Source organism: Bidens hawaiensis, unplaced genomic scaffold, assembly GCF_021521415.1.
Source record: "Bidens hawaiensis isolate Kalapana, Puna unplaced genomic scaffold, B.hawaiensis_p1.1 tig00008376_1, whole genome shotgun sequence".
In the NCBI taxonomy this organism is placed as follows: Eukaryota; Viridiplantae; Streptophyta; class Magnoliopsida; order Asterales; family Asteraceae; genus Bidens; species Bidens hawaiensis.
In genome coordinates, this window is record NW_027491594.1 from 405,627 (window position 1) to 420,248 (window position 14,622).

General features: G+C 35.4%; 1 protein-coding gene across 1 annotated transcript; it reads left to right on the plus strand.

The window, feature by feature from the left end:
* Positions 1-10,018: 10,018 nt before the first annotated feature.
* LOC143637717 (ethylene receptor 1-like) lies at positions 10,019-14,562 on the plus strand. Its single transcript, XM_077105039.1, has 7 exons — positions 10,019-10,968; positions 12,025-12,393; positions 12,467-12,733; positions 12,820-12,947; positions 13,784-13,978; positions 14,066-14,486; positions 14,535-14,562. The coding sequence occupies exons 1-6, from the start codon at positions 10,066-10,068 to the stop codon at positions 14,421-14,423; spliced, it is 2,220 nt and encodes a 739-aa protein (XP_076961154.1). The 5' UTR covers positions 10,019-10,065; the 3' UTR covers positions 14,424-14,486; positions 14,535-14,562.
* Positions 14,563-14,622: the final 60 nt, after the last annotated feature.

A 14,622-nucleotide genomic window follows, 5' to 3' on the forward strand; every position in this document is an offset into this window, starting at 1 on the left:
CCACAACAGGCACCAGCCGCACTACTTTCCGAGGTCCGGATGAGGTGGCACTGCAACAGACAACAACATCACAAGCCCCACCGTTGTGGAGCCAAGTCTGCCTTGGGAAGTTTGTTGCTGCAAACTTGCAACAAATTAATGATGTGGTAACCTCCCTCCCCCTCTCTCTCTCTCTCTCTCTCTCTCACACACACACACATATATATACACAACGTTTAATATTACTTAATGGGGTATGTGTAGGTTTGTTGTTGTGGAAGAAATTTGGGTTTTTGAGAAAAGTTTGGAGTGTGATGTTGCGATGATGTGGCAGTTTGTGTTAGTTTGTTGTTGTGGATGCTCTTAGGCCATGCGAAGTGCGCGACAAAAGGGATGGACTTCGGGTGACAACACCGCCTCCCTCAGCGACAAAAGGTCGATTTGTGGAGAGGGTGGCATACCTATGTTAAGGTTGCTTGTTGAAAATAATAATAAAATTAGTTGGGGGAGATTTTTGGGCTACAAGCCACTACACCCCTAAAATGAAAATAGTCCATCTATTGACGTGGCGAAAATAATCCCCCCCCCCCCCCCCGCCCCAATGTTTTAGCCATCCGCCATACATAGTCTTACTCTCAACTTTAGGTAAAACCCAGGGGCCTAATACTCAGGTAAACAGGTATGCATATTTCAAATAATCAGCCAAGGCATCATTTAATATCACACTTGTCACATAACTGTTTGAAATTATTAACCCTAAACACGTTTTTAAATGCTTTTGAATCTCTTTGTCGTGGATGCTTAATGCTTGTTTACTATAAAAATATAGATAAAATGCTTTAATTTATCGTTCCTTTTTTTTCTCTCATATGGTAACCAAACTCTTTTAGTTACACTAACAAAGAGATTCAAAAGCATTTTAGGTTGGAATTTGGGTCCGTGAACCCGTTGGATCCTCAATAGTCAATAATGATGACCCCTTCACTCTCATGTGAATGTTGTGGAGGGTGAAAGATGGTTTTGGTCATCATAACCACCATAATAGACTTAAATCAAAATAAAAACAACTATATAAAATAAAAACTAAATTATTAAAAATGATTTTATGATACTTATTTGTGAGAACAGTAAATATGTTTTTATTGTGCTTCTTACTTCATAGAATAAGAAAATGTTTTTATTGTGCTTCATACTTCATAGAAGCATCCAAGCCATGTCCTCATGCTTGTCTTCCTTACGTCACCATTCTTAGATGTTTTCGTTTGGTAGTTCACTTAGCATGTTGCCTCATTTTCCTCTTCTTAGGGACGGTTGTAACCCTATTAGGCAACTTTTTTTTGTTGAAAGACGCCCAAGGCGTTTAATGTCATGTTAGCGTATGAAACACCACCTCGCTCCAAGCAAAAAGGGCGTTAAAGTGTGTTAGTTAAAACTTATTGTCTGCCTAACGGAGCGATATGCACCTTTTAGTTGGCCAACGACACATAGCCTTAAAGGTCTTAGGATTTCTGATTGAATGGTATGCATGAATATTATTTTAAATCAAGTCGACTTCTACAGGCTCTTAGATCATCCACAACAGGCACCAGCCGCACTACTTTCCGAGGTCCGGATGAGGTGGCACTGCAACAGACAACAACATCACAAGCCCCACCGTTGTGGAGCCAAGTCTGCCTTGGGAAGTTTGTTGCTGCAAACTTGCAACAAATTAATGATGTGGTAACCTCCCTCCCCCCCTCTCTCTCTCTCTCCCACACACACACATATATATACACAACGTTTAATATTACTTAATGGGGTATGTGTAGGTTTGTTGTTGTGGAAGAAATTTGGGTTTTTGAGAAAAGTTTGGAGTGTGATGTTGCGATGATGTGGCAGTTTGTGTTAGTTTGTTGTTGTGGATGCTCTTAGGCCATGCGAAGTGCGCGACAAAAGGGATGGACTTCGGGTGACAACACCGCCTCCCTCAGCGACAAAAGGTTGATTTGTGGAGAGGGTGGCATACCTATGTTAAGGTTGCTTGTTGAAAATAATAATAAAATTAGTTGGGGGAGATTTTTGGGCTACAAGCCACTACACCCCTAAAATGAAAATAGTCCATCTATTGACGTGGCGAAAATAATCCCCCCCCCCCGCCCCAATGTTTTAGCCATCCGCCATACATAGTCTTACTCTCAACTTTAGGTAAAACCCAGGGGCCTAATACTTAGGTAAACAGGTATGCATATTTCAAATAATCAGCCAAGACATCATTTAATATCACACTTGTCACATAACTGTTTGAAATTATTAACCCTAAACACGTTTTTAAATGCTTTTGAATCTCTTTGTCGTGGATGCTTAATGCTTGTTTACTATAAAAATATAGATAAAATGCTTTAATTTATCGTTCCTTTTTTTTCTCTCATATGGTAACCAAACTCTTTTAGTTACACTAACAAAGAGATTCAAAAGCATTTTAGGTTGGAATTTGGGTCCGTGAACCCGTTGGATCCTCAATAGTCAATAATGATGACCCCTTCACTCTCATGTGAATGTTGTGGAGGGTGAAAGATGGTTTTGGTCATCATAACCACCATAATAGACTTAAATCAAAATAAAAACAACTATATGAAATAAAAACTAAATTATTAAAAATGATTTTATGATACTTATTTGTGAGAACAGTAAATATGTTACTTGTCGTCTCCGGTAAAGAGCATCATTTCTCTATTTCTGTTACGGTAATACTTTGCGAATAAGATGTGGTCAGCTAGGGAATAAGCTATTTTAAGAGCCACTCTGTTCCCATAACTTCACGCACTGCACAACATTTTTATATCATCATCATCGTACTAAGTATATCCCACCAATAGCAAAGCTATGGTAGGGTCTGAGGAGGGTAAGATGTAGACAACCTTACCTCTACTCCATAGGAACAAAGAGGCTGCTTCCAGTGAGACCCCCCGGCTCGATAGTGGTTTTGCATCAAGCCTTGGACATAAGGTACATAACACTCAACCATCAGGACCTCAGCCGAATGGTGCATGTATCATTGTCTTCCGGCTTTCAGCGCCATCACATGATGCCTGATTAACCTTCCGCCACTTTTAACGCTATTTTCACGAAATTAGTAAAATAACGTCAAAATTAGTGCAATTTCACTTTTGCCCACCCAAAGGCCCACACATATATACATTATATGCGTGCACCGCAGACAAGGCGTCAACATGTATGTCATGTGATTCCAATATGACAATTGAAGTCTTACAAGTATTGCAACTCAAAAGTATATTATATTGGTACGATTATATGCTAATAGTCGATGGAGGAGAAACTCTGGTTGCCGCTCAAATTCAATTTGTTGATAGCATTGTTTTGAGTTGTTAATTCGTTAGCTTGTCTTGATGACTTTCATTGCGTTGTTTGTTGTAGTTCTTGAGATGAAGAACTCTTGCTTGATTGAGAAAGCATCGTTAAAGTACACATATACTAGGACTAAGTTATGAGTCTAAACCATCTAATAGCAATTGTTAGCCTGCAAGGAGTTAAGAGGCGTTGATCATATGTAAATGCTCAACCTTCTTAACGACCGGTTAGTTAAGAAGGTTAAGCCACTTAATTCCCAAGTGTACTAAATAATCGCAAACTCACAAGGTATAAGATTATGAAATTAATTGAATTCCGTTTGATAATTTGACAAATGGATTAATTTCACTAGCGACTTTTTATATATGTTTTGGTTGTTCACGTTCCATTTTTGTCACCCCTACGAATTTGTCCTAAGCTTTTGCCCTTCTTTCGAGTCATTGACAGCTATAATTTGGCTCTATGTGGCAATATTTTATTACTTCCTTTAGAAAGTGCCTAAAAGCTTGTCTAGCTATTTTTTAAACAGTTAAATCCCTAGTAACATTGATGTTATTGTTTTTATCTATTGAGAGGTCACATCTTTCTAAAAGTTTGTCCAACTATTTTTTTAAACTGTTAAATCCCAGATTCTTCTTTTAAATTTATATATTTTAGACAGAATTACAAATTTTGTCCTTTAAAAAAAGCCAAATTACGGTTCGTGTCCTTTTCTAAGTTTCCTTGCAGGCGGTGTACTTTAAACTTTTTTTTCCTACAAGTTATGTCCTTTACGCTAACTGGGTTAGAATAACTCTGTTAAATCCCATCACGTGAGAAGCATGTGAGGGTAGTTTTGTCTTTTTGCCTACCCTGCTTCTTCTTCATCACAAGGGCAGAAACATCCCGCCGGAAAACTCGTCGGAGCTCCGGCATCCATTTCCGGCCACCAAACATCAACATCACTTCAAACCAACAATCCCATCATCAACACCTTCATCGTCATCCGGCGACACCGGAGCCGGCGGAAGCCACCCTCCGAGGTTCAACTGCTACTGCTTTTCATGTTACACTAGTTACTGGGTCCGGTGGGATGGCTCACCAAACCGCCAGCTGATTCATGAAATCATTGATGCTTATGAGGATGGATTGATTAACAACAATAATAATAATAGTAACAAAAAGAATAAGAAGGATAGAAAGAAGAATAAAGTTTCTCCAACTCCAGATTCTTCTCACGCGCCGCCGAGTGTTGTGGAGGAAGTAGCTCACGCGCCGCCGCAAGAGGAGGAAAATATGGTCAACAATGATGACGATGAAGGTGACGGTCAAGATGGATTGATCAGTGCCACGTCATCATCGGAGAAAGGATCAGCTTGCAAAACCCTAAGCAGGCCGTAAATCAGCTTGCAAAACACTCACACAATCACCGTCCGCTCAACTCAATTATAGACGATCAATAATCAGCAACCATAACAGACAACTATAACAGACAGCTGCCATCGCCACCACCAACGGTTACGAATCGGACCCACCACCAACGATTACGAATCAGAAATTAAAACCCTAAAAACAGGTGTTTTGTGATAGAACCCTAATTCCAAACGAATCAGAATTGAGGACGATTGTGGATGAGGGAATCGGAGATGGAGCGGTGGCTGGTGGCGGAGCTATGGTGGCGGTGGTGATGGTGTTTGAGGAACATAGAGAGAGAAGTGAGATGAGGCAGCACAGAAACAGAAGAAGAAGAAGCAGGTAGGCAAAAAGACAAAACTACCCTCACATGCTTCTCACGTGATGGGATTTAACAGAGTTTTTCTAACCCAGTTAGCGTAAAGGACATAACTTGTAGAAAAAAAAAGTTTAAAGTACACCGCCTGCAAAGAAACTTAGAAAAGGACACGAACCGTAATTTGGCTTTTTTTAAAGGACAAAATTTGTAATTCTGTCTATATTTTATTATAAACATGAAGTTGCGAGTTACAAAGTTGCTTGTGTACTTTTAGTGAAAAAAAAACTACTAAAACCGACTCGTATTGAAACCAAAAACTATAAAAATAAATATCAACATCGATGTTTGGTGGTATCGATCTGTTCGGTAAAAGTTATGTATATTACAAAATAAAAAAGTTTATTTACGATGGTTAGTTACACAAAAGTTGCCTTATGTAACTTATAAATAAAGTCATGACATGACCAGCATATATAGACATAGGGGTGTTTAAAATACTCGAATCCGATTAACTGACCCGCCCGAATAAACTTATTAGGGTCGGGTTAAATATGACAAAAAAGTGTTAATCGGGTTATTCGGGTTGACCCGAATTATTAATAGGGTCGGGTTTCGGGTTCGTATAATTATATTTCTAATATTAGTACAATTATAGTTAATGTTACATACTTAAAAGTAGAATCATTATTCTAGATAAATAAATCACCATGTTTTTTCAAGTTTTCAATTTAGTTGATGTTTGTTAAAGATGTCTACATCGTAAAAGAAGCGGAAGCCGGTAGGATCTACATCTTCTCATAACAACTACAATCCAAATGGTATGTATTTCAATTTGAAATTGTATAATCCTATTCCATAATATATCTTTATTTTAATCGTGTTTTTCAAATTTTTAATATTATTATGTATGTATACATTTAATAACAGAATATGCTTTCAAATGTAGTTCAAACTCAAATGATTCCATCGTCTGATGTTTCAAATAATACAAACTCAATGACTTATCAGAATACACCAAATATGTGTTATGATGGGTATACATATAACTACATGTCATATCTTATTGTTGGCGTTATCGTCCCATGTATGTATTTTGTTTATTCCTTACATTGTGAATATAATTTAAGTGTGTTGCTTTCACATTCACATTTGTAAGTTATACTAATATAATCGGTGACACTTATGAATATAATATGTTTGGTGTTTCTCATATTCCAAATTTAAGTAGGCATTCAACATATTCTTCATTCACCCATTGTGTCCCTAGTATGCCCGTTTTACATTTTTACATTTGTTGTTATAGTTGAATTTCTAATAATCTAAACATAATAGTAAATTGGATCTTCAACACACCGCCAGATATTCTTGCATCAAACAATGTTACACGATCACAATTTGGTAAATAGATTGTATCTCTATCTATAGCACCAAGTATCAAATCTACCACCATAATTAACATCGGTAAATTTTTAAAAACTTTTGTACGCACACTTTTATATAGTACCAAGTATTCCTTAAAGATTGCAAGTTTTTCTCTTAAGTATTTACTTTTTATGTTACCGTAAAAGTTAATTTTTTTTTATAATATTTCTATGTTTTGAATGTTGATTTTAGTAAGTATGAGACAAGATAATTTGGATGTTGATTTCACTATATCATTTAGTATGTGTTATTTTTAGTTATAAACATGACATTTGCATTTCATTAATCTTATGATATCTACATACTTATTATGTTTGAAATATTTTTCACCTGTGTGTAATACATGTCACTATCCTAGTGGTGAAATATACAAATACATATACATACCTAATTACTATTGAACTATACCTCGTATTAAAAGAAAATAAAAAGATAAAAGATAAACTCTAATTAGGGATAGAGATAAACAAAATAAAAAACGTATCATAAACCAAATATAATTCTTTTGTTATAAAACTCTTTTTTGTTTTCACTTTCAATTTATATGATGCAAGACCTGACAAAACTAACCACGTGGGAAGTTAAACAAAATCTTTAGCTTGTTACATGCTCTAGCTAGATAATATATTATTGTTCATGCCTTCATGGAGAAGTAATACTAATGGGTAAGTTTTGTGAATCATGCTATATGTTTTAAGATAGCATAAATTTATGAGTGAGTCGTTTTATTTATAAGTGGAAATGAATGCAAAGTATATGAAGTATTTAGGTTGCAAAACGTGTATTTTAAGATTTACATTTATTCGTTTTTTAAGTAGGTTTTATACGTTATTACAATTATTGTCGTGTTTTTAGTATTGTTGTAGTGGTTTTACGTGCCTTCGTAGTGATTTTTACTATCATTGCAGTGGCTTTTACGTATTCGTAGTGAAGTGATTCATTGTTTAAATAGTTTAGAGGCGTCGTTATAAGTTCAATGCATACTAAATTTTTAGAAACATTTTTTTAATCATATACCAATGTCATAGTCATATTAAATATAATAAAATAAATTTATCTATTTAAGTACGATTAAGCTATTTAAGTTTTAACTTTTAAGCAAATGATAAACTAATTAAAAAAAATCAACACCGAAGGCTTATATTTTTTATCAGTCAAACATTTAGGACTTCTCTTGTTTACAAAATTTTATATCACATCAATCTTTACCGTATACACAATAATAACTTTTTTTATCAATAACTAGTGTTCATCCCGGCACGTTGCGCTGAGCAGGTCGGTAAAACCCGAGCGATGGTAAAATCTAGGCTTTAATGCGGTAAATCGACACGAATTCGGCCGTTTTCAGTTACGTGTGTTATTGTACCGGAACTAAGACAAAAAAAAAATAATAATAAAACAAAAAATTATAAAAATTGGGGTGGACCAATGGTGTGGTTTCGGTCAGTAAAACACGGTTATTGGTAAAGCCCCGTTATCGATCCCGGACGTTGAGGTGGTGAGCCTACGCGAATTCGGACGGTTTTCGTCATGTTTATTATGGTACTAGAACTGAAAAAAACAACATCAACATTCGATCGGTTTTCATTACGGTAATAGAACTAAAACAAAACACGGTGAGTCTAGGCAAATTCGGTTGATTTCCGTCGCGTTTGTCACGGTACTAACTAAAACAAAATTAGAAAAAAAAGAACAAAAACAATATTGGCATTCGATCCGTTTTCATTACATTCATTACATGCTGAAACTAAAATAAAACAAAAAAGAAAAAAAAAATAAAAAAATACCACCAATTCGGTGCCGTAAAGTGGCCCAACAAAGACTTTACGACACCAAACTTGTAAATTGTTATAGATAATAATATTATGATATTTACAAAAGAGACTGGTATATCCTTTTACAACAGTCTTTCGGATCATATTTACTTTTTAAGAGAAAACTTCACATAACATCGATCTTTCCTAATGTTTGTTCAATTCCCATAGTGTATCTTAATCTTAAATATATATAAATGAAATCTTTAAAAGTTTCCTAATTGTTTCTTACTTTTTCTCAAGCTACTTGATGATTTTATTTGTAAATAGAGGCTTCTCATATATTTGACCCGAATTCACGGGTACGGGTCTCATCAAACCCAGATAGCCCTTAAACGTGTTTTAATGTCTCAATATATTAAAAATTAATCTCATCAAATATTTGATATGAAAATCCTATAAAATAGGAATTACTAAAAATTAATATCCATTTTTTTAAAAAGAATATCTATAATATATATAAACGAAAACCCTAAAAATCCTATGTGTCGTGATGTGGTCGCTCCCCCTTTTATGAAAGCCACCAGATTTCTTGATTTTTAAATGGAGGCCTCTCATTGATTTACCCAAATTCATGGGTATGGGTCTTACCAAAACCAGATAGCTCTTAAATGGGTTATACATTTCATTAAATTAAAAATTAATCTAACCAATTATTTGATATGAAAATTCTATAAAATAGGGATATACTAAAATTTAATATCCAATTTAAAAAGAAAAATATATTATTTGTAATTAATAAACAATTTAATAGTAAAAGAACATAAGCGGGTCATGGGTCACCAAATCTAGATAACTTTTAAACGGGTTATAACATCTCATTTATTTATGAAACCCTTTTATCATCAAACTTTAAGTATATTATTATCTTCATTATAATAAATAAAATTAAAATCCGGAAAAAAACATATAAATATTACATATGAAAAAAAATATAAAACAATCCCGTAATACATGGATAAAAATTAGTAATATTAATAAATAATATTAAAAGCGGCATAGGTGGCGTTATGTCCAATCAATCAATAAGGTGTGGGCGAAAGCAAGCTTGGTTAGTTGCCTGCCGTCCATTCATAAATATAAATAACAGAGGGGTTGGCTGGTTCGTTCGACGTGGTCCAGTTTGTGGTCTGATTAACCGAACTACCAAAGAAGACATATATAGATATGGTAGTTGTAGTTGTATGAAAGCCAGCCCACGCAGTCGTCTTTACTCAACCAACCACCAAATCTTCACATTTTCATTACCTCTACTTGAAGGTACTTGTCATATTCGCTTGTTTGACCTAATTTGCGTTGACTTCATCCAGATCAGACTATTCGTCTATGTCAATTTGTGAGGAATTGGTGCCCTAATTGTTGACTCTAGTCTAATTAGTTACTGTTATGCTACATGACTGCAATTTAATTAGGAATTTGTGCTCAGTTTGACCTAATTTAGTTAGTTAGGGCAAAATGTTTATACTAGTTGGTTAGTGATGGCCAAAATGTTTATACTACTTGAGTTTGACCTAAACCCGTTGCCAGAGTTGGGCAACAGGCTCTCCAGTTTGGGGAATGCGGTGGTCTAAACATAAGAAAGTCGCCGCTCCAAAAAAAGTAAAAAAACTTGTTCGTTAGTGATGGTTACAGAGAACTAGCTGCTTTATTATTATTATTATCAGTATGCATTTGATATGTGGAGTATTAATAGATATTAATACGGTTATCATTTATATTGTTTTCTTTTTTCTTATGCAGATAACTCATAACTGTAATTAGCTTACTTCTAACACAAGTTATCCATTTACAATGGATTGCAATTGCATAGAGCCACAATGGCCAGCTGATGAACTCTTAATGAAATACCAGTACATATCAGATTTCTTCATTGCACTTGCTTATTTCTCAATCCCACTAGAGTTAATATATTTTGTTAAGAAATCAGCAGTGTTTCCATATAGATGGGTGCTTGTTCAGTTTGGTGCTTTTATTGTTCTATGTGGAGCTACACATCTTATTAACTTGTGGACCTTTAATACTCACACAAGAACAGTAGGTATCGTTATGACAACTGCCAAAGTCTTAACCGCTGCAGTCTCATGTGCAACTGCACTTATGTTGGTTCACATTATTCCCGATCTACTTAGTGTGAAAACTAGAGAGTTATTCTTGAAAAACAAAGCTGCTGAGCTGGACCGTGAAATGGGAATCATTAGAACACAAGAAGAAACAGGGAGACATGTTAGAATGCTGACTCATGAAATCAGAAGCACGCTTAACCGACACACTATTTTAAAAACTACACTTGTTGAATTGGGGAGAACGTTAGGGTTAGAAGAGTGTGCTCTTTGGATGCCAACACGAAGCGGTTTAGAACTTCAGCTGTCATACACTCTTCACCATCAAAACCCCGTTGGGTTTACAGTTCCGATTCAGTCTCCTGCAATTAATCAAGTTTTTAGTACGAATCGTGCGGTTAAAATTTCTCCAAATAGTCCTGTTGCTCGGTTACGTCCGTCTTCTGGTAGATATGTTCTTGGAGAGGTTGTTGCTGTGCGGGTCCCACTTCTGCATCTTAATAATTTTCAGATTTATGATTGGCCTGAACTTACGACCAAACGTTACGCGTTAATGGTTTTGATGCTTCCGTCTGATAGTGCAAGACAGTGGCATGTTCATGAGTTGGAGCTTGTTGAAGTTGTTGCTGATCAGGTTTGCAACACTTCTGTTCTTTTTTTTTCAAGCTGGTGTTGTTTGATTTGTTTCTAATTTGGTATTTAGTAGGTCAATCGCTCACTTGGGTGTGCATGAAACCGAAGAAACTGATCCGTGACTAACATAACTGACATAACTGAACTGAAATGACTAACCCAACCCCAAACCAACAGTTTGGTTTTATGTATTTCAAAAAACCAAATTTCCAGTTCGGTTTCGCTTTTGCATGTACTAAAAATTGATCCAAACGTGTAAGAACCGAAATAGCTGGCTTTTGTTATTGTTTTATTGATAATAAATGGTACAAGCAAAAATTTGTAGGCCCAAATATGTAATAATAAAGTAATCGATAGTTAACAATAAACTTAGCCCCAAAGTTTCAGGCCTGAATTCATTTTTTGGGGTCATTTTTCGGCCCGAAAATTTTAAGCCCAAATGGCAAAACCGAAACTGTTGTGAAGACCGGAAGCCGAAAAAACGAAACCTAACAGTTTCAAAAACCCAAAAACCGTGTTTTGGTATGGTTTGAGCCTAAAATCGACCAAACCGGACCCAGATATTTTGGGTTTATTTTAGGGAAAACAGCACCAAATGGAAACAGGCCAATCAATTTCTTTTCCCGTTTTAGAAACCAACTTCGAATTAGGTGCAAAATAGAAACCAACTAACAATTTATTTTCTTATTTAGGAACTGACATAATTTATAACTAACTTACCTATAATATAATGATCTTGCACACGTTAGCGCCATGTCAACTGCCACGTCTGATGCCCACATATGCAAAGAAGTGGGTGTCTTTTTATATGGAATTATTTACAAGCATGAAAACTGATCTTTTTTTTTACTTATGTTATATAATTCGACATAGCATGCACATATATACTAAAATGAAAAATAAGACGTCATTGTCATGTAAACAATTTTGGAAATTTAAGCCGAAAATTGACTTGCCCATTGTTAAAGTTGGTTGCCAAAATTGAGGAAAAATGTAGAGTCAGTCAAAGTTAATACACATCAACTGCCATGCCATCATTAACTGTTCTATCATTTAGGTGGCCGTGGCTCTTTCACATGCTGCAATTCTAGAAGAATCCATGCGAGCCCGTGATTTGCTCATGGAGCAAAACGTGGCACTCGATCATGCAAGACGAGAAGCCGAGACAGCAGTGCGTGCACGCAATGATTTCCTTGCAGTTATGAACCATGAAATGAGAACACCTATGCATGCAATTATTGCACTTTCATCATTACTACAAGAAACCGAGTTGACCCCTGAGCAACGCCTCATGGTTGAAACCATCCTCAAGAGTAGTAATCTACTCGCCACCTTAATAAACGATGTTCTAGATCTTTCCAGACTGGAAGATGGTAGCCTTGAACTTGATTTAACAACTTTTAACCTTCATTCTCTCTTCAAAGAGGTATTGCTTATTTGTGCTGTTTGATATTGATTATAATTAATCAGATAACTAACATCTGTACTTATTTTCTCAGGTTCTAAACTTGATAAAGCCGGTTGCATCAGTGAAAAGGTTGTTTGTAACATTGAGTCTATCTTCAGATTTACCAGAATATGCAGTTGGTGATGAGAAGAGACTTATGCAAATAATTCTAAATATTATTGGGAATGCTGTTAAATTCTCGAAAGAGGGCAGCGTTTCGATTTCTGCTATCATGGCAAAACCAGATTCTTTGAGGGACCCACGAGCTCCCGACTTCTTTCCGCTTCCTGGTGATAATAATTTCTATATGCGTGTTCAGGTTCGTTTTTTCATAAGAACCTTAAAGATTTGGTTATCATGTTTAACGTCTTGGGTTCGGTTATTAACTGCACTCGTCTCATGTAGGTGAAAGACACGGGAATTGGAATCAGCCAACAAGACATTCCTAAGTTATTCACGAAATTTACAGAAAGCAAATCACCAGCAAGTAAAAATGCAGGTGGCAATGGTCTTGGCCTTGCCATTTGTAAAAGGTAATTATTTTTTAGATGTAAATATTCTAAAATATAAATAAATTATTATTCAAATTAAAAAAAATATATTTGATGTATAAAAAGTAGTAGAAGTATGTTTCAACAGTTTAAATTCTTTCTATGAATAAGTTTTTTCATCAGGCCTGTAAATGACTCGAACATGAACCCCTCGGCGGGAAGTTCGTGTATGCTTGTGTATTTAATAAACAAGCGAGCATGAACACATTTTTTTTGGTCATTTTGTTATACGAACGAATATGAAAACATGTCTCGCTCATTATCTATGTTCATGAACGTTCGTATATGAATGTTCATTTATGCCTGTTTATGTTCGTTCGTTTTCGTTCATCTATATATTTATTTAAAATATACAGACCCGTTACAGTTTAGTTTAGTTTAGTTTTATGAAATTTAAATATCACCTTTTACAATACAGTCTAGTTTTATTAAAATTTAGCCCAACATATTGAGGTTCACTTTTACTTTTAGTTGGCGTTCGCTCGGTTATGTTCAACTATGTTCGTTCGTGAACCATTCTTTTATACTATTAACAAGCTAACATAAAGAACACGAACACACTTGCTTTCTTAACAAACGAACACAAACAATAAAACTTTGTTTAATTGTTTGTTTTTGATCGTTTGTTCGGTTAAAAATAAACGAACGAACACGAACATGCCCCCGTTTGTATTCGTGAGTTACACAAATACGCCTACTTTTCATGTTATATGTAGTTAGTTAATTAGTTACAGGTATACAGTTTTTACTTGTAGTTGTAAAAAAATATATTTTAGCTTTTTTAAGAATAAATATATTATGTGTTATGGTTGTTACAGATTCGTGAATCTTATGGAAGGTAACATATGGATTGAAAGTGAAGGTATCGGGAAAGGATCTACCGCTATCTTTTATGTAAAACTTGGATTTCCCGCACGTTTAAACGAATCCCGACTCCCTCATTTGAGACTTCAGCCAAAACCTGGTCAAACAAGTTTTCAAGGACTCAAAGTTATAGTCATCGATGATAACGGGTTAGTCATGTCATATCTCAAATCTTGATACTTGATACATCCATCCATACATTACATTACATACATATTTAAACTTTACATATGCAGGGTTAGCCGAACAGCCACCAAGGGGCTTCTGGTGCACCTCGGTTGTGATGTAACCGTGGTTAGCTCAGGTGAAGAGTGCTTACAGGTTATAACCAAAGACCACAAGGTGGTTATCATGGATGTGGTGTTACCTGGAACCGAAAGTTACAATGTTGCAAGACTTGTGCAAGATAAATTCCCAAAACGCAATGAAAAACCGCTCATAATTGCACTTACGGGCAACACGGATAAATCTGCAAAAGAGAACTTATTGAGAGTTGGTATGGATGGAGTTGTGTTGAAACCGGTTTCTGTCGAGAAGATGAGGATTGCTTTGTCTGAGCTTTTAGAGCATAAAAGGGATGTACATGAAGCATAATAACCTACCAAAAGGATGGTTTTTTGACAGCTTCAGTGACTTGTACATATTGGTACTTTTGTAGTGCATGCTGTTGTATTTTATTGGCAATATGTATACAGGATGATACAGTATGATACTGTTGTTTGAAATGAGCTTTAACATGATGAATTAACTTTTTAGTTTTTATAAATAATGATCACTTAAATCAATATATACA